General features: G+C 39.8%; 1 protein-coding gene across 1 annotated transcript; it reads left to right on the top strand.

Moving 5' to 3' along the window:
* TNFRSF11B (TNF receptor superfamily member 11b) lies at nt 1–27,300 on the top strand. The gene is made up of 5 exons (XM_033126113.1): nt 1–250; nt 18,724–19,093; nt 22,745–22,936; nt 24,542–24,766; nt 26,634–27,300. The coding sequence occupies exons 1-5, from the start codon at nt 221–223 to the stop codon at nt 27,020–27,022; spliced, it is 1,206 nt and encodes a 401-aa protein (XP_032982004.1). The 5' UTR covers nt 1–220; the 3' UTR covers nt 27,023–27,300.

Raw genomic sequence — 27,300 nt, 5'->3', positions numbered from 1 at the left:
TCCACCTCTGCCGCCCAAGGATCCTAAAAAAGGTGCAAACTTTAGTACAGATAGGGAATGGATGATCAAAGCCAAGCCGGTACTTCCTGTTGCCCGGGGGCTATATATAACGTGATGACTGCTCAGGCTGCGGAGACAGAGACGCACTGGAGCGCTCGCCCCGCCGCTGCCGCCACCGCCACCGCCGCCTCCAAGCGCCTGAGGTTTCCCGGGGACCACAATGAACAAGTTGCTGTGCTGCGCGCTCGTGGTAAGTCCCGGGCGAGGGGACACGGGTGCTGGCGCCCCGGACGGCTGGGAGGACTGCCTGCGGCCTGGCCTCCGGACCTCCCCGCGGATTGATGGGGACGAGAGCTCAACGGGCACCCTCTCCCAGGAGAGATGTGGGGTCAGGCTGGAACAGCAGACCTCTTGCAAGCTAAACGTGCGCCTCTCCTGGGGTGTCTGTCCCTTTACACTGGAAAGTTCCTGTTAGGTTTATGGAGCAGAGAGAGGAACTCTACACCTTTCGTGTTGGAATGATTTTTACCCATTTTATTTACTGCCTTTCTTCATCTCAGGTTAATCCCCTCATGTAGTTCAGACCATCTTTGCTTAGTTAACTTGGGCATTATTATTATTAACAATGAAGTAGTCCTTTAGACTCAGAGTAAGATGGGAGGAGATGTCAGTCTTTTTGAAACTGTTAGAATAAACTTCGTATGCAGTGATATGATACCATACAGCGTTAGGCTCATTCCCCACTTAAGCAAATGTCCTGGGAAATGTTGAATAATTGGCACAAGAAAAAAGACCTCTCTCTCTCTCTCTCTCTCTCTCTCTCTCTCTCTCTCTCTCTCTCTCTCTCTCTCTCCTCTCCTTTCTCTCTCTCTCTCTGTCTCTCACACACACCATCACTGTGCAATTTAACATTTTAATAAAAAATTTATTAATACAATGGCTTCTTCCAGTTCTCAACTTCAGTATAATGCAGAAAATATTGGTGGATTAATGTTGTTCTAAAATGTATTTAAATAATTGAAATTCAGCACTAAATAGGGCTAAAAGTTATTTTTAGCATACTATTTGCAAAAGAAAGTAATCTCTGTGACTTGGTTTAGCTTTTTTTTTTTCAAGTTAGATTTTTGACCAATGAAGTTTATTAAGATTTGAAGATTATTCTATGACCAGTGACTTATTTCCTTTATGTCACTAAAGTGAGGAATAGATTGAGATATGAATCACACATTCACAAAAGGATAGAAAAACCCATATTTAAGCTACATGTTGTGTTGAAAGCATTGGAGTAAATGCTTGAATTTCAGCATCCAAAGCACAGTGAACGGAAGGCTTAGAAGTCTTCCAATTAGTTTGTGGGATACACAAACATAAATAAATAGCAAAGTCACTAAAGGCAAGGTAGGTTGGACAGGAGTCCGCATGTAAGTATGCTAATCTTATCTACCGCCATATGTATGTGGGCGAGATATATATATATATATCCCACCAATATGGATACTAAGGAGAACTTTTTAAAACTAAACCTTTCTTTAAAAATAACCCACATAGAGAATTACACCAATCCTAATGCCTAATGCAGTTTTTCACAGTGAACACTCACAAGCTAGCATCCCGGTCAAGCACTACTACGTTATCAGCACCCAGAAGCTTCCCGGGCTTCCTCTCTGTCCCTATTATGTTCATGGACAGAGTAACCAATATTCTGACTACTAACACCATAGATGAGTTTTGCTTGTATTTGAACCTTACATAAGTGGATTTGAAGCACTTTTTTTGTGTCTGGCTACTTTCCTTTAAAATTCTACTGTGAGGTCATCTCCATCGTTGGGGGTGCAATACTTTGTTTTCCTTGCTGTGTACTATTCCACGGTACATGCACAGCACAATTGATTTAATCATTCCAATTTGGGACTAGTATAAATAATCCTGCTATTAATATGCGGGCGCTTTTATGTTTCCTAGTCTTTAGCGTTCTGTCAAAGATTTAATTAATGCTACGCGTATAGTCAGTGACTTTTACATTTCAGAATTTCCACTAAATAATATATGTACCTAATTCATAAGCTCCTAAATAGTAGGTAGACAAATGTTTTGCGATGTGGTCTGTATGGTAAGATAGATACGTGGTAAGATAGAGAATCCTAGTTATAGATGGCACAGCATTATCAAAAGGGAAAACTTGGTGTCTTGAACATAGTAAACACTTGAAATAGGAAAAGATTTCCCTTTCCCTTTCTGCACTTTCTGCGAGTGCTTTTATTTTGTGAATGATTGGAAATGGGCACACTGTACTTACCCATAAAGAGCCCAAATGCCCTTTTGTAAATACTGAGGAACTGGAAGCGTTACAGGTATTTAATACTTTGTACCAGAAATGCCACTGGGCACTAAGGATAGGGGGGAAAGCAAGATGTGTACCATTCCTGCCCAACGGAGAATGCAGATATTGGAGAAGTAATTGTACTGATAACGACAAAAGGGACGTACTGGGTGACTTGGGACTATAAAGATCCTGCCCTCTAGGAAGCTGCAGTGCAGTGGTTATCAGTTGGACCAAAATTCAAATACTAGGAACACCACTTATTTGCTAAATGTCAGTGGGCAAGTTACAGCTCTTTTGAGTTTGAGTGTTTTCTTCTTAAACTGGAGATAATGCTATGGACGCATGCTAGATAATCACAGGAGGTTCCTGATTCGTATCAATACCAGCTTCTAGAATTATGCTCACAAATAACTGTAGGGCAATGCAGAACCGAGAGAATTATGGAAACTAAGTGTTGATGATTCTCTGAGGAGGGAGAGAGGGCCACGGACTTTTAATTTGAAGGAGGAGTAGAATGTTTCATTGTTGGAGACAAAACCAAGGTGTCCTGAACCCAAGAAGTGGGAGACAATGAAATTCTGTGGCAAAGCAGAATTCTAGAGTCTTTTATGAGAGCAAAGTATTGCCTTTTATGAGAAGCAAGCAGTGAGGGGGTGTGGTCCCTAAGACTAATACCACGGTCCTGGGCTTTCTGGAATGTTCACTGATGGAATTAAGCAGAGACCTGCTCCGCAAGGTACGGGAGTCACATCCCCAAGTTCTCTCTTTCCTGGTTGCCCAGGAGCCACCTGATATACTGGGAACCTCCTGGCCTAGGTCTAGATTTTAACTGGTGGCTGAAACTTTCCGTCATAGAGTGCCAGAACCATCCCCTGGCCTTCTCCATACTAAGCTCTGAATTAATGTTACGATGACAGGACTTTCAGCGTGGATTGGGGTGGGGGGGAGGCGGGGCAAGGGGTTCAGGGTTCAGGGTGTTTAATCTCAGGACAACAGCCTGACTGATCTGTTGGACCTCCTTTAGGATGATACTCTTTCAGGCTTTTGGTTGTTTTGTTGTTGTTTACTTTGGTTTCCTTCCCTTCCCGCAGTGGTTGAGTATTTCTTGAGCCTATTTATTTGTTTATTTAAAGAGAATGATCACTGTGAGTTTCTAGGTGAATCTGACATACACTCAATCCAAAACAGTCCTGCTCCGTGTCCCTGGCAACCTTCCTGGCCTCTGTCACCTAGCAACCCTCAGCACAATTCCTAATTTCAATCTGGCCTTTAATTTTACTTCTTAGGTTTAAACCACCGTTGTCAAATTCCATTGGTTGGGAAGAAGGCATTCTGTGCCAGATGTTTTATTCACTTAGTTCTAGAATGAGAGCTATGGCAATAGCTATCAAAGGGACACTAAACACACACTCATATCTTCTTGCTCTCCTATCCACTAACCAGCCTGCTGAGTTTTTCTCTAAGCAGCCCTCAGTCCTCCTGCCTGCATGCTTCCTTTTCTGAAAGCTTTCTGAGAAAAGCTTTATTCTCATCACATTAAGCAATAGCATTTCCTTTAACTTGAGTTTCTCCTTTGTAGAGAGAGAGAGAGAGAGAGAGAAAGAGAGAGAGAGAGAGAGAGAGAGAGAGAGAGAGAGAGAGAGAGAGAAGACTGGGAAATAGACTGAAGAAAAACTAATCTTATACAAAAAATTATGTCTGCATTATTCGAGGCTTTAACTGATAATACTTGGCTGTCCCTTATGTTGCTTCTATAGAATAGAGAAGCCCAAATTATCAGTGTATTTGTATGTTTTACCCGATAGGGCAGTAATTCTCGACCATATCAGACTTCTCCCATGCACTTTTAAAATAAATCCTTTGTAACAACTCTACAACTTGTATATGTAGAGTGCATATATTTTACCTATATACATAATTTTGAAAAGTCAATATACCAGCACAATTATAGTACAAAGGAGAAATAAAGTAATTTATAATAAGATAAGCTTCACTTGAAGACGTAATGAAGTAGTGATATGTTAGGAGCTTCGTGTCCAATGGCCATGGACAGACCATTAGGAATAAAGACTGGAGCACGTGTCACACTGAGGCTCAAAACCGTGATCAATGTCAGTATGGCTGCTGTGCTTTTCTGAAATGGTGACCACATCTCACTGAAGCTTTAAGTAAAGTACAACCTTCTACCAAATTTTATGTTGTTGACTTCTTGGAAAATTCAGTATGTATAAAAAGCATGCAAAAGCCACTCTGTGTCCGTAGAAAATGGAATTAGAATCTAGGCTCAGATAATGCTACACAGCTCTTTTCCTCAGACCACTTCTATCCGTTGTCAACGGGACTTATTCTTGTGTGGGCCCTGGGCTTATTCTTGATCATTCAGGACACTTAGCAGCACACAGTCAGCGAGAGTGACAACAGAAATCCCCCACAAATTTCCAGAATTTCTAGGGGATAGCACCACCCTTGTGGTAAACAAAGTATGAGCTCTTTGTAAACATAGATTTCCATCTTCACCATATTTGTACTCCCCAAGTCTCTACAGTGCTTGCCACGAACTGTATGTTTGCTGAGTCAAAGGAGCTATGGTGAGATTTGCTAGCATGTTGTGGATTCCACCAGGAGTTTCCATGGATGTTCCAACAGAATTTATTTTAGTCTCAGAGATTGAACATTCTAATGTTGGCTTTGATCTCTTTCAAGATATAAATGTAACACTCTACCCACCTGATCAATATTTAAATATTTGTTTGTAGAGTTTTACTGTGAGGTTCATGAAGGCCCATTCTTAAGTGAGCAACAAAAATGAACCAGATTCATACACTGACCTTTGGATGTGCTACTGAAGCTCAGTTGAACCTTGCCTTCTGACCTTCCCATCTGGTTGGTCCGAGCATCAGGTGTTCATTTCTGGTTTGATATATTTTACATGTTTGTAAAATGTGCCAATGGAGATGTCAAGTAGGCATCTAGATTCAAAAAAGTTTGGAGCTCAGGGGAATTCTCGCCTGGGCTAGAGATAAAAAATCTGGCTTATCGGCATAGAGCAGGTTTTTAAAGCCTAGGGAAGGATGATTTCACAGAGTAAGACAGGAGAGAAGGAAGCAGCTCCAGAGCACATTTCTGATACTGATAGTCTGGTAAACAAAATGCAAATATGAACAATAATAGCAGCCATGTTTAGAAAAGAAAACAAAAATCAAAATAAAACTTAGCAACCCACAATAGCAGGAACTAGTGAATCGGAAATCCTAGCAACATCTGTAAACTATCTATGCAAGAAGAAAGAGTGAGGTATGGCCAACTTGAAATAGATACAAGGACGGTATTTTTATGTGACATGTAATTAGTTTTTGGAACTCACTACCACAGAATATTTTGGGGTAACTAGCATAGAAATGTCTAAAAAAAGAATTCTTTTAGACAGTTGTACGGGATAAGAATAGTATTACAACACATTAGGTAAGAAGCTGTGTGGTACCCACTCCCTCTCACATTCACCTGGCTTCTCTAAACGAATGTTCCAAAGCCCAGAAGAGTCTACAGACACACTAAAATGGTTTCTCCCAACTACAAGGTGACATAACTTGCCAAGTTTTGGGTAGATATATTTTCGCCCCAATTTCGCAGAAGCACCTGAATCAGCCTGACCAGGAAGGGACAGAGATGTAGGAGGAAGTGCAACGTCATTCCTGACGCTCTTCTAAAAAAAGTAACGTGCTCCTAACAGGCTTAATTTATTACTTTCTCATGGTGATTACAAAAAAAAAAAAAAGTATCTCCCTAAAATTATAGTTTTAATACTGTAAAAACATGGTTTAATTTCCTTGAAGCATCTTCTATAACAATGAAAAGAATAGCCTGAGGATTTTCACTTCAATTGAGTCTGCACTGTGAAAGTATTTTCTATAAGTGCCTCTTAAATAATCAACTCTAAAATAGGAAACTAGGTGTCAAGATGAATTTAGATTTAAAACGAGACAGTAATTTATCTAAGCTTTGTGACTGCCTTTGGTAAATTCAATTTTCTCCTCTGGTCTTTGATCCCAAAACCTCAGCTCTCTTGCCACATAGTAGTAATTTTACTTTCTTGTTCAAAAAAAAAAAAAAAGGTATCTTTTATTCTTAGATGATATGAACATCAGGACCTTATTCTTTAGAAAGTGTCCCCTACCATCAATTGGCACCACCACCACCACCAACATAAAGAAATGTAATTTAAGAATTCAGTTGTGGGACATAGTAACACTAAGACCTCTGCAACAGAAAAGAGATCTGATTTCTCAGTTCTGCCATAGTAGTCGGCAGAACTGCTTCTCTGGGTCTTCCTTTACTCATCTCTAAAATAGGGGTGTTGGACCAGGTGATATGTGGAAGGTCTGCTTCAGCTTTAAGCTTTAGTCACTGAAAAAATGAATTGAAAAAAATGATTGATTATATGGTATACTATTTAATATCCCAAACATGCAAAACTCAGACTTATTTAAATATGTATTTAAATACTTAAATATATATTTAAATTTAACATTAATATTGAAGCTTTCGAATAAGTAGTTAAATCAAACTTACTTATTCCTAAAGGAATAAGTTTTTGTTTTTCGTTTTTTGTTTTAATCTATTTTGCTGCAGTTATCCAAGTCTCTCATGCCCAACTGGTTTCATGCATAAGAAATTCCATTTATGTCAATGTGATCACAAGAGAAAGCAGCTTAGTACTTTTAAGTGCTAAGATTTGCTTTAGGATCAGAGATTAGTTTTTATAAACCAAAAACTCGTGTCCCATTCTGAAACAAGTCCTGTCTTTAGGATGCGTAGAAATCATTAATGAGCCTATTTTTTAATATTACACCCAGAAAGCAGGTCCCAGACATTCCCTCAGGACATACGGAAGAAGGATAAGCATGGTCACTAGCAATCTCCTTTTTCATTGAACAGAATTTTCCTTGAATTTGTGTTCACAGGGAAGTATGACAATTGCATACCTCTCTTTGGAATAAATGTCACACCATGGAGCCGAATAAGCATGATAATGAGTAGGTTGGAGTGGACATTAAACACTACACTTGAATACCTCACCTGGCTGACAGACTGAAACACTCCCACACTCTCTGTTTCCTGTCTCTCCTTTTAAAACCCTGTAAAAAGAAAGACATCAACTAGATTGTGCTACAAGAAATGTCAACTAAAAACTATGAATGATGTTCAGTGAACGATGATGTAATTGCTAAAGCTGTTTGTAAATTGTTCTCAGCTCTCCTCCCTTCCAGAAGCTTGGTAAGATTGTATCTAGCCTCCTTTCTGGGGAGGGAGCCGGGTGGGATGGTGTGACTAGCTCTGGCCAATAAGTCACTTCCCAGTGAGAGCACTTAATAGCCAATACAGGACCCCCAACATTTTGTGTCTCTTTCCTTCCTCCACAATAAGCCAGCCATGTTCCAGACATCAGTTGCTGTATCATCCTAGGTCGTGGGCAGTGGGCCATGCTAACAGCCCTCAGTGGACCCACTAGGGATGTAGCATGAGTGAGAAATAAACCTTTGTTATTACTGAGCCACTGAGACTGTGAAGTTGGTTGTCGGCACAGCGTAACACGCAGCCAGTCCTGACTGATGCAGTAGCAAAACCCTAGTCAGAGCTCTGATCACGGGGGACAGTAACTGCAAAGAGCCCTTAAAGATCAAAGATGACTAAAATCTACGGCTTTCGATGATCAACGTAAACTCCTTTTTCATCAAACATATTCTAAGAAGGACTCAGGAGCAAGGACCTCTTCTGATGGTGAAAATTCAAAATGTATGCAACTGAGAATACCCAAAAGCTTAGCTGGGCTGCAAAATGGGAGGGTGAACAGATACTCAGCAGGGGACTAAATCAAACACCCTATTTTGTGAGAGTATGCAAATAGGGATCTTTTTTTTTTCATCACTTCCAACTGATCCTTCCTTTGTGGAGGTTCACTCATCTTCATCTTTCATCAGGAAAACTTCAACCCATTTAAGCTAAGCCAAAAGGACGTAATCGTAAAACACAAAGAAACTATTCTTAGGATTTGTACTATATATGAAAATCACACAACGTTTCACTTAATTTTCACAAACATCGTATCAGGCAGAGATTAGTGTCTATTTTACAGATGAGAAAACTGAGTTTCAGAGAAGTTAAGTAACTTTCCATAAGTTACCTAGCTGAGTTTTTTTCTGCCCTATACAAGCTTAGATCTAGTAACTGAGTCCAGTGAAAAATACTCATGAATCAGAGCTAAGCCTGTGTGGGTGCCTTCGACCCAGTGCTCTCTTCTCTGCTGGGCGTAAGAATGCCCCAGGATGGGATTCAGAAATGCCAAATCCTTGGCAAGGTGATGCAAAGTGTTTTTCATCCTTTTCTAGCTCCTCCTTCAGCTCCAGGGAGTCACCATGTTTTTGTTGTTGTTGTTTTGATATTAAATGCTTGGGCCTCCTATTAGAGTTGAGTTCTCCGCCCAGATGCCTCAGGGAACAGGGCAGGAGGCAAACACTTCTGTTTTAGTACCTTATTAAACATTGCAATCCTAGGGAAGCAAGAGTGAGCGAAAGAAGAATAAGGCAGAAAAGGAAGGAGAGCCAATTCAAGGGGTGCGTCACTGAGAAGCCACTGCCTGGTGTCAAGTCATTGGTCAATCTCACAGGACCGTCTTCCAGAGAGCCTGTGTGACCTAACTGCATTTCAGGACAGGAGAAGGAGAAGAATTTATATATACAGACAGACAGACAGACAGAGTCAATGAAAGAATGTCTAGCCTATAAAGAAGTTTTATAAGAGTTTATTTGAGCCAAAATTTTGAGGACATGCTGGAAGCAAAATCTCAACAGACTGAGCAAAGTACGCTGGAGAATGGCAGTTTTGCATTTCCTTTTATGCCTTTAGAATCAAAGGAGAAAACATCGGGAAGGTACATGAAGTCCATTGATGGTTGAGAAAGGAGTTGGGAGAAAACAAAGTTGGGGGGATCTCTAGGATTGGATAAAAAGCAAAATGAAGACACTTTTACCTGGGTGAGTACAGGAGAATGAATAGTTAACATTTACAGCACATAGAGATGCTATGGGGGGGGCAAGGTAACAATGAGGGGTTCTGCTCCAGCAGTGGTTATGCCCTGAGGAGTCTGGAAGAGAAGATGACTCTGACATTTCAAAGGTATGCTTTCTTAGATGTAAAAAAGACTGTAGACAGGCTCACTTAAGGTCAAAATTGACCTGTACTAAGGAAGCTCCAGGCCTGGGATGTGACTACCCAATATGGCCGCCCGATTAGCAATTTATGATCAGACCATCCTGTGTGGTTACTCTTGGTCACTGAGCGTGGCAGGCCTGCCATGTGGCCCCCTGAGTTTGCCAGGTTTGTTACATAGCCCCTTTGTCATTCACAATAGACAGACAGACAGACAAAAGACAGATCTTACTGAGTTTTACATTGTGTTGTAGTTGATCATTTATATGCCTATCTCTTTCATAAAACTGCAAGTCCCCAGAGGGAAGAGGCAGCTATTAAAGGCTTAGATTCCAACAGGGCGGGATTTGAATCCCAACTTGAATGTCTACCTTTGACCTGTGTACCTGTGACCTTTGACAAGTCACTCAACTTCTCGGAGAATCAGTTTCTTTGTCTACAAAATGGGGAATGACAGTCCTATCTCCTTAAAGGTGGTCAGAGGCGATGGATGATAATAGCACGTGAAGAAAGGGTGTTAGTACAGAGCCTACTGTATACTAATATTAGGTTGGTGCAAAAGTTATTGCGGTTTCTGCAATTATTTTTTACCCTTTAAACGGCAATTACTTTTGCACCAACCTAATATAATATACTAACCTATTATTCACCGTACCACCCAGGGCTGCTGGGATGGTGTTTTCCATGTTTTAGGCACATAATAAATGTCTCCATATTTAAGTCAGACATGTGTTTAACATGTTTAACTTTATTCCATTTCTACTCCTACTTTCTATTCTATTTCATAACCACCGTGGCTTTTCTTTTCTAACTTTCTCTCACCAGCTGCCCTTAATCATATATTGATTGGGTTTCAATCCAGATCATTAGCAACCAAAAGAGATTCATAAGATGATTGAGCCATGTGCGATCTTCAAAGGAAAGCACTGTAGAAATAACATGGAATTTTAAAATTGATGCGCAAAACTCGCAACATACTAAATGTATTGCCAATTCGGAGCCTAAAATGCCAGGGACTACAGACAGAAAATTCTAAAGTAGTGATCCCGCCCTCGGCCTTGTCAAGTGGGCCTGCGTGGACATAATTACAAGGAAAACAGCAACCAGCCCTGCTGCTGAATTGAAGTTTTCAGAATTGATGTCACATCTCAAATCTGGTGATTAACAGAAGCTCAAGAGAAGAACTATTAAGAAGTGGGAGCCAAATATGTGAGGTTTCTACATTCCTTCCTTGGAAAGTTTTAAGTGTTTACCTGCATTACAAGATCTTTTGCTTTTTCTCAGAGATTTTCCCCCTTCTTTTTTCATTAATCTGTCAAATGTTAATTATCTGTAACACTCCTTTGAAGTACCCAAAGCATCATAAACAAATATGTCCTGACAATTCTGGTTGATTCCAAACATAAACAAGCTACCACTAATGAATTTAAAAGCCTTCACACAACTAAGGAAAATTCTGAAGGGAACAAACAAAAAATCACATTTAAAGTTCAGTTTTACTTGGAGACAGTTCTTCAGCCCCAAGGGAAGCAAAATAGTGTAGAGTTTTGGCCCAGTGATTCATCTAATAAATCATAATTGCCTGCATTTTCTTTCCCCTGTTTGTCTAGTAAAAGCTGTGGCACCAAATCAAGTCTGTATAGATGAACAGATTTAGTTTGCTTGCTTTTATTCCTACCTAGAGACACAATCCTCAGCTAAACAACTGGCTTGTGAAAATTAAGAAGCAGTGGTAGGCCCTCTGGGGGGGAACTGGCAGCAGCAGATAAACCTCTCAAATGAACAACCTGCTTTTCTCACACGTTCACCTTTAAAATGGAAGCTACATACAAATGGAACAATACATGCAAAAGGCCATGCAAAAATGAAAGATGCTTTAAAAAAAAAAATCTTCCTTTAGGCAAATTCTGTCATCACTATCGTTTTATAGATGAGAAAATCGCAGATTTTGTGCTTGTCCTTATAAATTGATCCTTTACATGGTGGATATTTATCTGCGTCTATATAATCATCAATAATCCTAATTGCACATAGTCGATATTCATTATAGCTATTGAATTGGATAAAATTAAATTTGATCTATTGAATACTTGCTATGTGTAAGACGCCATGCTAAGCATTTACAGATGCTTAGGAGTATGGAGACTAATACTTTTCTATGAGACCTCTGAGCAAACCCACGAACTGCCTTGAAGCATTTGATCTAGAGCAAGAAAATAATACCAGTTGGGAAGACACTGAAACTGATTTTAAAAAACATGCCAGGGATGCTTTTCCTGGAGACAAGAACAGGGTAGGTAGATAATCAACTTACGGCACATTTTAGGTGTGTTGCTTCCTAGTGAACTAGAAACTTCAAAATATCTTCAGAAAGGAGTTGAATTCAAACCCTCTCCTGTTCCCCACATCCTGGGTAATTAGCATATGTAACAATGCCTGGTACTTGTCTGGAACCTTATTCTTTACCAAGTTTGTATCCCTTTACTCATTTGAAATGAACCATTGCAAAGGGATAAGTAAAATCAGGATTGATCTCATTTTAGAGGTAAGATAGTGGCCCAGGGTTATTAACCTGGTGGTCTGAGTTTGGATCCCCAGTATGTATATTCTAAATTCCGGTTCCCAGCTGAAAGTACTCGTGTTAATTCACGTTGATCTAATTAATTGCCATGCTGTATACTTTTTAGAACGGATTTTTCATTACCCATTTAGTATTCATCTTGACACTGTGATATCCCTGCGTTTTAGCCTTCCTTTTATCCCATCTTGTAAATGTTTATTAGTCCCAAAGGTTAACACTTTTGTCCTTTTTTTGTTTGTACACCATATCCTTGGGTAATATCACCTGCCCTGCTTCTAGATCCATTTATGTGCTTGTATCTCTAACAGCTGTGTCCTTATCTGTATTTCTGTCCTGAAGTCCCAGTACATATATCCAATTGTCTACTAGACATCATCATTTGAGTCTCACAGACGGAAGATGTTCCAAACTAAATTCATTGTCTTTCTCCATAACTTTCCCCCTTCTTCTCAGTAATTAGTGGCAATGCCACATAACTAATGATTAGAATTCATGGGCATGTTCTTCAATTATTCTTTTTAGTACCCCTTCCCCATGCAATTAGCCAATATATCTATCCCTTCCTCTCCTCCATTACCAGTGTCTAACTTCAACCCTTCCTCCTTTTGGATCTGTTTCTCTGTTGACCTTTCTTCATTCTCATTCTCCTCTCTTCTGCCACCAATTATATTACAGTGATTTATGAGTATTTCACATCAAAGTAGGCTTTTAGATGAATGTTCCTATGAAACAGGAACGTTAACTTATTCAATGTCATCATTTAGCAGTATTTCCGGAGCATAGCAATTATTTCAATAAGCGTTTGTTGAATGAATGAATGAATGAATGAATGATTTAAGGAATAGAAGAAAATGCAAAGGAGCTACTACACTATAAAACTATAGAAAATCAAATAAACTAACTTCCATAAGAAAATAGCTTCTTTTAATAAGATTTATAGTTCACATTACAAGAGATCTTTAGGAAACTCACCAGGAGATATATCCTGAATGTTTCCTTTCTTGGGTAAGATGAACTATAAAATGGCATGGTTTCCAAACTGACCACTTTACCTAACTCTGGATAATCCTCAAATAGTTCTCTGTGGCAAAGATCATGACAAGGGATCACAAAAGGAACTCCCAAACCAAATAGTTATTTCAAGCTTTGTGTGGGCTCCTTTTAATGAATTTTCCATAAACAGAAACCCACTAGGTCACTCATGGTTCTGCATCCCAGAGGGCAAGCTCAGTAGTACGGGATTGGCTGCGCTGCACAATGCAAAAATAAACTTGCTGGAGGAAGTGTATTCTTTTGTCCTTCAGAAAGAAGCATGCACCAGTAGAATGCTGTAGTCAAGTCACTTATTATCTGAGAAATGTCCATCTCAGTAGCTTTGGACAAGAGCTAGTCTTAGTACAAGGAAAAAAAAACTCATTGTCAGTTCATCTGGACTTTGAGAACTCTTTGATTGATGTCCCAACTCTGTGCTCTTGAGTTTGAATGACAAATTAGCACTTCAGAGCTCACCTTTGGACCATTCATGAAGGCTATAACGTAAGTGAGAGCATTTGGTAAATGTTAAAGGATTTGCCCCAAAACTAGTATTCTATAGCACATGCTCTGGGTTTGAATTCTGCCTCCACTAATTATTATGATTTGGGATGGTTAATTACTCATTCTAAGACTCATTTTTATAGCTGGCGGAGACTTGATGATAATGGTAAAACATCCTAAAGTAGGTACAAAAACCAAAATATTATAAAGATTATTTTTTAGTCCACTGCCGGGCACAGAATAGAGATTTAATGTGTATATGTTAGAATGGAATAGACGAAACAGAATTCTGTCTTCATATTGCCCATCTTTGCTGCCTGCACATGCAATTACCATATCACACTACTTTGTAAATATGGGGAATTTTCATTAGAAATTTTGTGTGTTTGGGATTGAGAATTAGGTGACTAATTGAAAAATCAATTAAAACTTTTAATAATACAAATTATATATATATGTGTGTGTGTATATATATAATTTTTATTAAAATAAAACAATAAAATTATTATATTAAAATAATAAAATTATTATTTTTTAATATTATTAAAAATATATCATATATATATATAATATTTTATTTTGACTTAAACCATTGAAATAAACATTTATTCACCTGTATTTTGAGATTTGACCTGGGCCTTTCTTGGAATCTGTTTGCTAACTAGAGTCCCATGCTGCCTTTCTTTCACAACACTAAATCTATAATTTATTGCTCATTCGTTTCAGTTTTGGAATCGAAAGACATTTATGAAATAAATTGATTCTATAATCCTTGGAGATGTTTTCCCCATTTTGTTTTTACAATTGACTCAGGTACCCCAAATTTATGATAGGTTATTTGTGTGTGTGTGTGGCTTATCTTAATCAACTCATTTCCAGAGCATTCCATTTACTTTTTATACAAAAATAATTCTTTTGTTTTTCACACCCATGTTTATTGGTTTACGTAGTAGTTAACTGAATTACCTAATGGTAGTTACAACTACAGCATATATAGATACATATATAAAGCAAGCAGAAGCGGACTCAGCATCAAACACACAGCTGACTCTTGGTAAGCATGCAACTCCACTGGTAAGAACAGATGGGAGATTGCATGCCAGAGGAGAAGGCAGAGCTGAGAATTTAGGCTGCTGGTGCATCAGCTGATTTTATAAAGGAAATGGAAGGCATGGGTGAATCTGGAAAGTGGAGATTGGTCAAGAAAGTTCTGCAATAAAAAGGGGTTGCACTAATAAAGCAGTGGATCTAGAAAGAGGAAGGAGGTTAGAGCAAGTTCACTGTTTCCAAGTTCACTGGCTAATTAAGCTCTGTCAAACCAATGAATACGACAATGGTGGAGCTAGAAAAGGCTTTAGACAACAATTAATTCAGCCCACCCACCTCCTTCACCCACTACCATCATCTGCTAACAGTTGAGAGATGAGGAAAGATGGCTGGATTTGAAACAGAAAATTCTTTAACACTGTCCAACATTACAAATGGAAGGTGAGGAGAAGAACAAAGCTATTAGAAATGAGCCCTTTCAAGAAAAGAGGCATGGGGGCTTCAGGAAGACTTCCTGGGCTGGTGGGAAGCACTAGCTTGGAGGACTTTTGGTTTCCCTTCAAGCACAAGTGTTCTACACCAAAGGATGGACAGATAGGAAATGGGATGAGGGAGAAAGAAAAAATGGAGAGAAAATTCCATTGAATTTTTCTTTAAAAGTCAAGCATCAGATACCGAACACAGAGTGGCCTCTTCTTCAAACAGCACTTTATGCTTTGGCAGAGACACCTATGCCCATGTCCTAGCTTTTGCAGATGTTCCTCAGTGCTTATGCATTATACACAGAAAATAATTTTTGAGCTCTTACGAGATTTTCAATATTATCAGCTGCCAAAGGAGATAGAGCCAATGTTAAAATGATCTGTCTTCCTGTGGCATCTTTTCCATTGCTTTTCCAGGAAATGCAAAAGAAAGTAAGTGAGAGGACTGATGAAGAATTCTATTAATCTTGCCCATCTTCTGTACAGTAACTGGTTCAAGAAATTCTATGTGGGAATTGGGGCTAACCAGAGATTGAGATCTAAACGTCCAATTTTGGCCACACAGTGTTCTGTCTTTTACCAAAATGGAAATTTTTCAAATCAAACACAGAGGCCCAATGGAACTTGCTGCAAACAAGTCTGCAGTTCCTCAAGGATTTCTGATTTTTTAAAATATATATATATATGATAACTCCATGCAGTGGCCTTAGAGAAATTACCTTCACTAATACAATTGCTCTCTCATCCTTAGGTCAAGCTTATTTAATTTTTTCTCTGTGGGTTCCTTTCACCTCAACTTCCCTGTATTTTGAAGAAATGGCAACTAATTTCCATAGCATAGTTTCAGGAAAGCAACAGGGTCGTGTCCAATTGCCTAGAAAAATCCAAATCGATTCAGCCTTCTTGGTCTGATCTTGGATTTGTGTGGCTCCTTCTAGTGAGGAATAGAGGTGCCATCTTGAGGTTTTCCCAGCCCATCTCCATCACTTCTTGGTGAGGGAGAAGAGAGTCGTCCCGCACTGGTGAACAAGTACACGCTGCTGACCACACTGAAATGGGGAAGGGGGAATGATGGGAAGCTGGGCTGGATGAGGCCTCACGGCTAGTCCTACAAGGATGGGTAGCACGCAAGACAATGGTGTCCCTCTGGACCTTTGGGCCAGGCCTCCTGAAAGCAATAGAACCCTCAAAAGTAAACAGCAAGAGAAAAAAGCATTTCTCGTGGCTTTTCTTGTCTTTGCAAGTGGCACCAGGAAAACTCAATTGCCTAGCATTGACGATTTTAGAAATATTTGTGCCAGATCCACACAAGGGGTCTTGGAAGATGCAGCATCATATATTCAAATGACCAAGAAGCAACAAAGTCATTGGATTTTGCTTTGTTTCCTTCAAAACACTGATCGTTATTTATAATTACTTATTTCTTCACTTCTCTTCTGTCTGCCCCCTCACTACACTGTGTGCTCCTTGAAAGAAGGACCGTCTTTGTTTTGTGCACTGTCCTCCTACAATGCTTGGTATACAGTGGGTACTCAATAAGTGTGTGTTGAGTGAATGAATTGATTCCATCTAGTTCTGAAAGATCCAGAGCTAACCAGAACTTTCACCGAATACTGGTCCATTTCTTTCTCCTAATGCTGACGCACTCCAACTGAGACAATAAGGAACCCCAGGGATATTCAAGTACATCTTCCCCAGAAACCCTCAGGTCTTTATGAAAAGACCAACCGATTTTGCACTGCATTCTATGTTTTGTTGATTAGGAGTCCCTTCCATCGCAACACTTTGAAAACTGCTCTCAGTTAAAGGGTCCATTGCCCTGAGATATTTTGTTCTTTTTTCTGGTTTATCAGCTCATATCAGGTCCAGTCAGCCCTGACGCTTGTTGTGTTCCCATCAGAAGTGAATGAAATTACTTAGATTAAAATGCCCAAATGCTTATGAAAAAGGTCATTCTTTACCTTTGTCACTCCTAATTCCAAAGGGAGTACTGTTTCCCTAGCTTGGCATGCTTTTCCCAGGTCAAGGGGTTTCTGTGAAATTTCCTGAGTTCGGCAAAGAAGGGAGTTTGGAAAAATTTATTGTGCTTGGCCAGCCACCTCCCCAAAGCCTGAAAATAGTCCCTCTACCAAAAACAAATAATAAAAACCAAACAAACCGCCTCTACACACATAGAACACTGTTTCTTCGGAGCATGTGTCTCCTGTAATTCATGTGAAACACTACCTCAAGACCCTTTGAGATCTAGAATACAAGAAGGAATGTCCCATCGGATCTGCCCTCCCAAGCAGGACCCCTGCCTACAAAATCCTCTATCTCTTGCTGCATAGCAGTCTTCTTGCAGTATGTAGGGATACTTCGGAAACCCTGCGTGCTCCCTGAAGTTTTTCCCAGTTAACATGAAAAGAGGTGGTCGTTTAATTTTCTAGATATCATTGACCTAAGAGGGTCAAGCCTGGGCCCTGTGATGTGTCGGAGGAAACATCAGTCTTAAAATTCTAGGAATCTTTCCAGTGGATTGCAAGCTCCATGGGGACAGGGAGCGTGTCTTACTCACCAGCATGTTCCGGGTATATCCTGGTCTGCATTCAATGCGTATCTGTGGGATGAATGAAGGAGTGATCAGGACGATTATTATGGAATCATGCAACCTTCCCACATCGCCAACTCTGTACTTCACTCTATGTTTGGAATCGTATCCTCTGAGAATGGGTCACCTAAAAAGGAGATAGTGAGGCCTAAACATGGCTGCTGTGACCTCCCCACTTAAACACTGTAATCTCCCCACCTTCACCTCCATGAGTCCAATCTCTTTTGCTTATTTGTTTTTACAACACTTTCCTTCTAACATGTAATTTATCTGCAGTTTGCTATTTATTTTTTTACTCCCCCAATTGGACTGTGAACTCCACAAGATCAGGTTTCCTGCCTGTTTCATTCCCTGCTGTATCCCGATGGCCCAGAACAGAGCGTGGCACATATTAAGGACTCAATAACTATTCATCAAGTCAATGAACAAAAGGATAATTATTGATTATGGACTCTATACACCAGGGTCACTGCAGGAGTTTTTCGTAAATCCCTAACCCCAATTCCATCTCTAGTGAATCAGAATGCTTAAGGCTGTGGATCCGGGAACCTACATTTTTACCAAGGCATCTGGTATAGCTGTTCTGAAAACCACTAGTTCATCCAACTCAATCACCTAGAGATAATCCCGAAGTCCAGGGTGATAAAGTGCCTCTGAGGCCACGTGGCTTACTTAGTGGTACATCTAACTGCAGTCATTTCTATTCTGATGAGCTTTCTACTCCATTCATCTATGAGCTGGATTTACTTAATAAGTGTGCTGCCATCGCCATCTTGGTCTTTGAGATTGAGCTCACAGAGGCAAGAATTACGACCTCTAAACTTACTCTGTGTGCAGCCGGGTAGGCAGAAAGGTCATGAGGCTTCAGATCGTAAAGGTCTTGGAGTCTAAAGATGCCTCTGCACGGCACCACCCTATTCCAAGGCTAACGTGCCACTCTTTCCCTTTCTTCTTCTAGTTCCTGGACGTTTCCATTAAATGGACCACCCAGGAAACATTTCCTCCCAAGTACCTTCATTATGACCCAGAAACCTCTCGTCAGCTTATGTGTGACAAATGTCCTCCTGGCACCTACCTAAAGCAACACTGTACAGCAAGGTGGAAGACCGTGTGTGCCCCCTGTCCTGACAACTACTACACAGACACCTGGCACACCAGTGACGAGTGTTTGTACTGCAACTCCGTGTGCAAGGAGCTGCAGTATGTCAAGCAGAACTGCAATCGCACCCAGAATCTCGTGTGCGAATGCGAAGAAGGGCGCTACCTCGAGGTTGAGTTCTGCCTGAAGCACCGGAGCTGTCCCCCTGGATTTGGAGTGCTACAAGCTGGTACGTATCAGCTTTCAACATGCGCCCAAAAGAATTAGAATCGTACAAAGTCTAGTAGGGAATGTTTAAGGGAACACTTTTGTCTGATGACATTACAGGATAGCAAATTGCAAAAGTAATGGAACCTGCTAGGGACGTGCAATGTGTCTGGATCACTGCCAAAGGAGCATTTCTCAGAGGAATACTCTGTGACTACAGGGCAATTTCATGACAAATCTCAAATGCAGCAAATTGCTCTCTAATGAGATGCATGATGGATTGCTTTTTTTTAAAGCGACACACTATGAGTTGCACTGTTTATAGTTGACATGTACCTCTATGTTTCACTTCAGCATGGCCAGCTTCAAACTGCAGTGCTTTCTGACAAACATCAGAAATCTTAATTGATACCAAGAGAGTAATTACGCTATTAACGGGGCTCTGGAGTGCTAACAATGAGCAGTTATAAGTAATTATGCAAAAAAATGAGAATGGGTAAAGGAAAGGCATTTTATTATAAAAAATGAAGCTAGTTCTTCCTTTGGCATGGGAGTTGAGTGTCTGGGAGGATAAAAGCTCTAGCAATATCTCCTCAGTGAGCTTATTTTTATCTTCGACAAAACAGATTATCAAGCCAAGTGTCAGTATTTGTCTACACACCAAGCACTTTTTCATTTTGCATTTTGAAAAGCATAGGTTAAGGCCAGTGTGCCTTGAATCTTTTAAAAGCTGCAACCCACATTTTTTTTTTTCTACCACATTGACAAAGCCTCGGTGTCGTCTGTATCATCTCATAGCTTGGGAATATAAAGAGTAATTCGCTTACTTTTCTGGAGGAAGTAGTAATCAGTATAGATGCTGATTAGTCACTTTGAAGCCGTGTTTCTCAACCTCTGAACTATTGAAACTTGGGGCTGGACAATTCTTTTTGTGGGCAGCTGTCCTGTGCGTTGTCAAGTATTTAGCAGCCTCTTCGGTCTCATCTAGCAGCCACTAGGTGCTAACAGCACTCCTCCCTCAGCTTTGACAACCAAAAATGTCTCCAGACATGACCAATTGTCCCCTAATGGCAAAACCACCCCTGGCTGACAACCACTGGTTTAGCAGATGCTAAGTACTTGTAACTATTTTAACTTTCAGAAGTTGTGATATACACAGTCTAAATTATTAGATGACAAATACTTTAGGCTTACAGGCATAAAAGAAAATGTTCAAAAATTGAAATCTATTGTTTCCTAAGCTGTGAATCTTGTAATATTAATCACAGATGGTGCAAATTGCATGAGAGTTCCTTAAAATGCCCCTAGTACGAATTTTTGAGGGAGCAATCGGTGACACTTCCGTGTTTTTGTTGGATGATACTCGGGGACTCAAAAGCTAAGCCAAGTTGTAGGGGGGAAAGCCCATCCAACAAAAACAAATCCATTTAAGTCAACTTAGTAAGTTGTATATGTAGAAAAAATAACTAAGGGACTATGCAGCTTGGAAACTAAAGTTTTGAAAAACTATGGAAATAGCAAGGATTTTTCTCACATAAGCATGGAAATCTGTTTGTAGAGTGAAGTAAGCTGGCAGCCAAAGGACTAAGGACAAAGATACTCATTTTATTTTGTGGCACCACAGTGGTGTATATTTACCTCTCCCTCCTTAAAAGCCCACAAAGAAATTCCTCATGCAAAAGAGGTTTCCAGCCCACAGAGAAGGAAGACTACGCACTGTTGTTCTAAAAAGTATTTAATAACCATCCCTTTTTGTTGTTGTTTTGAAGTCAGATTGTCTCCCCCTCATGTTTTATTGACTCCATCCTATCTGTTAGTCCTGTAATTACTATGTAATTACTTAAGGATTGCATGGTGACATTCTCAACTACAAAACAGAACTCTCATCATTATGATATTTTCTATTTTGCCTGCCAGATTATACTTTTTATGGTTTCCCTGATATTAACAAGGCAAAAATCATTTACCTGGATGCACACATTTTTCTTTAAAAAAGTTCTATCGATTCTAAAGGAGGGAGGTCCCACTCAGCAAGGTCATTATATAAAACCTCCAACTACATACATTAAGAAACTTCTATCATTCTTAGATTTCTTTTGTTAAAGGACTTTACAGGCTCCACTACCTGAAAGACTATTTCATACTCATGAATCTCTCGTTGGGATGCGCGATAGGACCCAAGCTGTCAACATGTATCTGAAGAACGACAAGACTATTCTTTGTGCAGTCAGCTTTCCAGAACATGTTGGCAGAGGGAGACTTGGACCCACCTGTCCAAGTTCACTTATTTCCAGAATATTAGCAATGAAAGAAGACCATGGAATCCCTGCCCAAATACCTTCACTTATGGTGTTGTAGAAGTTGGTGTAGAGTTGGAAATGAAGAAAGTTCTCTTTTTTTAAAAAATCGACCTCTTTGTAAGTTGGTTCCTAAGATGCTGTCACTGCAACTCTGGAAATGGCTTTTAATATATGAAGGTTTCCTCCTGTGGTTTGCCACCTCCTCTTTCTTTTCTGCCAGCCCTTCGTCATTTTTACTGGTCAATGCATCATTAATCCCGATAGAAGAAGCAAGAGATGAAACTGGAACAAAACTATGTTGCTCTTTTTTTTCGGGGGGGTTTGATACAATGAGGTGGGAGGCTTGAATTTTTAATAAATGAAGGTCATTAACTTCCTGTAGCTTTCATTTGTCCCATTTGTCTTACATAAGCCAGAATTGTCCTATAAAAGCTACATTTGAAATCTGAAGTCGAAATCTGTTCAACTAGCTTACACTAGATGGAGGTATTTTCATATGCAAATACACTGTAATGTATGATTTATCCATGAATAAGAGAGTCAAGGGTTTAAAGGTATTTATTTTTAATAGCATCTTTAGGTGTTGACTAGTTCCAGTTTGCCTACCAATGATTTCTCCAAATTTGTCAAGTATCTTTCCACCGTGAAATAAAATGCCCTTGCAGTCCCCCTTCCCTGCAATTTTAACAACGATACTCTTCTAAATCTCAACAGTTTAAGCAAACGGCATGTCATCTTCCATGTACTGGGTAGCTTAACTGCAGGCTTATGCTTTTGAGCCAACAGCCAACTTTATTGCCACCTTCCAAAGTTTATTATAAGGTTGTAAATTTTTACTTCTCAAGGTTAGCATTCTTCTGCGTTGCTTCACAATTAGGATTCAGGAAAGAAAGAACTTTGCGAGGAACCGATTGGAATTTAATGACGCGGCATTCGATGGGTACTGATTTCGGAGAATGATATTGCAGCAGTTACACAACAGTTATCTTCACGATTTTCCAGGAGAAACGTGCGAAGAATATGGTGGACGACAAGACTTTACTGACACTTCAGCACAGGCGGGAATGATGAACACCCTTCTCCTTGCCTCTCACATTTCACAAGGGTTTTGTAGGCAACAGCAAAACACACTTGTGTTTGTATTACAATGACAAGGCGGGGAGACTGCCTAAGGGGGCTAAATGTGCGAGTTTTGTTCTCTCTGTCTAATGAAGTGAAAAATGAGAATGCCTGATGTGATGTACAACATTAATAGGAAAAACATAGCAGTGAAAACCAAGTGGAAAGTCTTTCTGAAACTGTGGGAAGAGAGAGTTTTCTGCTGTGAAAGTATGTGAGAGGAAGGTGCTAAATTGTTTGGTAATTTTTTGTAGGAACCCCAGAGCGAAATACAGTTTGCAAAAGATGTCCAGATGGGTTCTTCTCGAATGAGACGTCATCAAAAGCACCCTGTAGGAAACACACCAACTGCAGTGCACTGGGTCTCCTTCTGACTCAGAAAGGAAATGCAATGCATGACAATGTATGTTCTGGAAACAGTGAATCGACTCACAAATGCGGAATAGGTAACTATAAAATGAAATATCAGCCTTTGTACCACCTGAGGTGAATACGAGACCCCCTGGCCACCTCCTTTGTCAAACTCATATTTTCCCTTTCTTGAATTTTAACCAGCTAAGACTATCCGGTCTGTGCACCGTCACTAAAGCCACAACTCAAACTCCTCCAAAGTCCTCAGCTTCTCACAGATCATGCTCCAAATCCTGACTTTCTTCCTTTCACACTTAAATCAACTCTTACCCATGGGGAAAAGGGTGGTGTACAGATTATGTCTGGCGCCAAATTGTCAGAGTCCAAATTGCAGAGTTTTTTGTTATGTATTTTCATCACTTTTAATGTCCATATCATTAGCCGAAGTATCAGTTGGCAACTAAGAAGCAGTGACATAAACTGATGGCAAGTTAGAAATGTGAAATTGACTTTTCTGTGGTATTGCAGCATTGATTACACAGAAGTTCCAAGTTCGTCCTGCTGTCTTAAACTCTATACAGGCAGGGTCACTAACTCCAAGCGGAAGTTATCTGAATGCATTCCATGACACTAATCAGACTGGTGTCCTCACACTACCACTCCCACCGCTATGCTAATCTCACACCTTCTACCAAGGACTCATTACACGGAGGATAATCTGCCTTTTAGCATTTAGCCAAAAAACATCACGGACCAGCTGGACTCTCACTAAACATCTATTTGCACAACACAGAAGTGTGTGAAGCATAGGAATGGGGATTGGAAGATTTAAGGTTCCAACCCAGTTCTTACATTTTTTTTCACCGTGTAATCAAAATCTTAGACAAGTCATTTAGCCTTTCTGCTTTCTTACCTAAAAAGTGGAATAAGACAAGGCGTGGTAAGGGTAGTGACTTCTAATTTTGATATCCTCTTTATTTAATTCACTTTTAATTTTACTTTTATCATTCACTGAGCACTTACTCTGTGCCAGGTATTTTGCTATGGGGTGAATGGCAGAGCCAGGAATTAAACTCAGGCCTGACAAATCCAAAGACAGACTTATGCCCTGGGATATACTGACCCTACCTAGATACTGAGGATATTGTACCTCTTTTCTAAGTGACATGTTTTTTGTGTGCGATTTTCTCATTTAATATATGCTCATGGGTCTATATGCATTCTTATTCCCAAACGTAAATGATGTGTTTGTGTATGTGCAGAAAATAATACACTATTCCAGATTACTTTCAAACTCCTTTAAAGGCAAGGATCATATTTATTTGGACATTGACCTTGAATAACCCGGTGGGCTATAGGCAAACCTCAACAGAATGTTAATATTTACATTAAGTCATAGAACTTTTGCTGCAATTTATAGTAATATTACATTCTTACTAAATATTTATTAAAGTTTCTCTCTCAAAATGCCCCAAAAGAATATTAGAAAGGACATAAGCCCAGTTGGATTGGCAATCTCCCACTAAGACCAGCCAACAGAAGAGTGATTTTATTCAAACTTTGCATTTTCACATATTCTATCTTGGACAACTCAATTGTGTATTTTTTTGTTTATTTGTTTTTAATTTTGATTTTGTCTACTAAGCTTCCAAGAATCCAATTGTTGAGTAAATCGCCTTGGTTTTCCCACCTTCCTTTAGATGTCACCCTGTGTGAGGAGGCGTTCTTCCGGTTTGCTGTTCCTACCAAGTTTACCCCTAACTGGCTCAGTGTCCTGGTGGACAACCTGCCTGGCACCAAAGTCAATGCAGAGAGTCTGGAGAGGATAAAGCGGAGACACAACTCACAAGAACAGACTTTCCAGCTGCTGAAGTTGTGGAAACATCAAAACAAAGACCAAGATATGGTCAAGAAGATCATCCAAGGTATGGTAACCTGAAATAAGCACGTCAACCAGCAAGCGAAGACACCCCTTGATCGTAAAACAGGAAGAAGACTGTATTCCTGTTCTGTTGTGTGCATACTGTCCCTCTTTTGGAATTATTGTTGGACCGAAAGTTTTCACTAAGGGACAGTGTAAATGCTGTTCCCAAAGCCATCACGCAGGGTTTTGGTCTCACCTCCTTCACATCCCTCCTCTTCTTTTGCAAATGTGCAAAGAAGACACAATGCATGTCAGTGCCAGGCTAGACCTCAGAAAATCTGCCGCTACATCCCTTCGCACTTTTATGAGTATCCTCTCTGACCTTCCCAGAAGTTTTTTAACCACTTTGAATCTTACCTTGCATTTCTACCAAGAAGCTATGTTGTATTTATTTGGTAGTACTCTCTAGAGACCCTATAAGTGTCTTAGAAATATCCTCTCATTAATCCTCACAACACAACCTATCTTAAAATTACCATTTTAATAGCATATGTTGTAAGGATTAATGAGATAAGGGCTGTAAAGTGTTTGAGCTTCTTAGAGAAAAGGGCTAGTTAAAACCAAGCATGCTCATGTTTTATCAGAATTTTATAAAGAATCTCTTTTAGAAACAGTGACTGAGTGTGTGAGTGTGTGTGTGTGTGAGTGTTGGGAGAGAATCGAAAGAGAAAAGTAAATTTCATACAGTGTGGACTGGAAACAGTGGAAAGAGTTCTGACTTCAATTAACAATGGGAGCACGTGTCAGAAAAAAAAAATGGGGGAAGCTTTTCATAATGCAGACACTGTCACTGAGAAAGCCAATCTTCTCTTCCCCATAGTGAAGTGACTCAGGAGTCCTACACTACCCAAAAGTCCAGACACCTGAAACTGAGGCAACATATTTTAGGAGACTGACATCTTTGACAGCTGAATGCTTTCACTTGTGCAAAGAGTAAACTTCTGGTTGTTTTGTTGTTATTGTTGTTGTTTTGTTTTTTTTGCCAAACAAAATGTATTCTTTGCAAATACAACTAGCCCTGAAGCAAAAAGAAAGGGAAGTAGAGAATCAGACTGTTAGAATGGGAAAGGACCAAATCCCTATTTTATAAATGAGGACATTTCAGCCCAGAAAGATGAACTGACTTGCTTTAGGGCTCACAGATACTAAATGACTCATGTCGTTAATAGAAACATTAGTTACTCCCACTTATGTTTCTATCTTAGCTCATTACTGAAATATTCTCTAGGCTGTGTGTCTCATCCTGTTCCTTGGCCTCATATTATTGGGTTTTTGATCTTCTCTTCTGTGGTTGTAAGCCTCTGGTGTTATTTATTAAAAACCATTTGAAGCAACTAACTCTTTTCAAATATCACATATGTCGAATATCAACTAATGAAAGTTTGTATTACAGAATAACTAACTTGAATACTTTGCTTATCTGAAATGTTATAGCTTTAATTTCTCAAACATTTTTTGTATTATAGTTTCAGGTGTACAAAATAATGTAATAGGCATTTACACCCCTCACAAAGTGATAACCCCCGTTCCCCAATCTACTACCCCTCTGACATTGTATTCTGAAACATTTTTTTAGAAAACTGAGAATGATTTGTCTGTAATTTTCTACTGGTAATTTTCAAAATGAAGGTTTCTCACAAAGCTTTGTCAGAATATATATAGCATAGTATCTTATTATAACACAAAGTAATATTTATCTCAGTTCTTAGAAATAACTAGCATCACTTAAGCCCTCCCCCCCGAAATAAAGGAAAAGGGTATCCTCAAAGTTATGGAACTTGGCGAACCATGGCCTCAGTGTAGTTTGCTGATGTCATTAGAAGAATATACATGATGTGAACGTGTCTTTGTGCTTTTGCTCTATGCAGATATCGACCTCTGCGAAAACAGTGTGCAGAAACACATCGGGCACACAAATCTCACCTTCGAACAGCTCTGCAGCTTGATGGAAAGCTTGCCAGGGAAGAAAGTCATGACAGAAGACATTGAAAGAACAATGAAGGCGTGCAAATCAAATGAGCAGTTACTGAAGCTGCTCAGCCTGTGGAGAATAAAAAATGGCGACCAAGACACTCTAAAGGGCCTAATGCACGCACTAAAGCACTTGAAAACATACCACTTTCCCAAAACTGTCACTCAGAGTCTGAAGAAGACCATCAGGTTCCTTCACAGCTTCACGATGTACAGATTGTATCAGAAGCTATTTTTAGAAATGATAGGGAACCAGGTCCAATCAGTAAAAGTAAGCTGCTTATAACTGGAAACGGTCATTGGGCTGTTTCCTCACAATGGACCAGATCCGATGGATGAGTAAACTGTTTCTCAGGCACTTGAGGGGGGTAAAATGATTTCTTTCTCATCACCAAGGACGAGCTTTGGCCCCAAGGCATGGGAAGAAACTATGGTGTGGAGAAAGAACTAACTTCTCCCCTAAAAGTTCAATAAACCCCAAATAGTTTATCCAACTGACAGATCTGGTCCAGTATCTACTGACTTTATTTTCCCTTATTACTGTTGCAGTAATTCAACTGGAAA

The sequence above is a fragment of the Rhinolophus ferrumequinum genome, chromosome 14 (assembly GCF_004115265.2).
Source record: "Rhinolophus ferrumequinum isolate MPI-CBG mRhiFer1 chromosome 14, mRhiFer1_v1.p, whole genome shotgun sequence".
NCBI lineage: Eukaryota > Metazoa > Chordata > Mammalia > Chiroptera > Rhinolophidae > Rhinolophus > Rhinolophus ferrumequinum.
The sequence above is the reverse complement of the archived record's forward strand: the minus strand, read 5'-3'. Positions and strand labels throughout refer to the sequence as shown.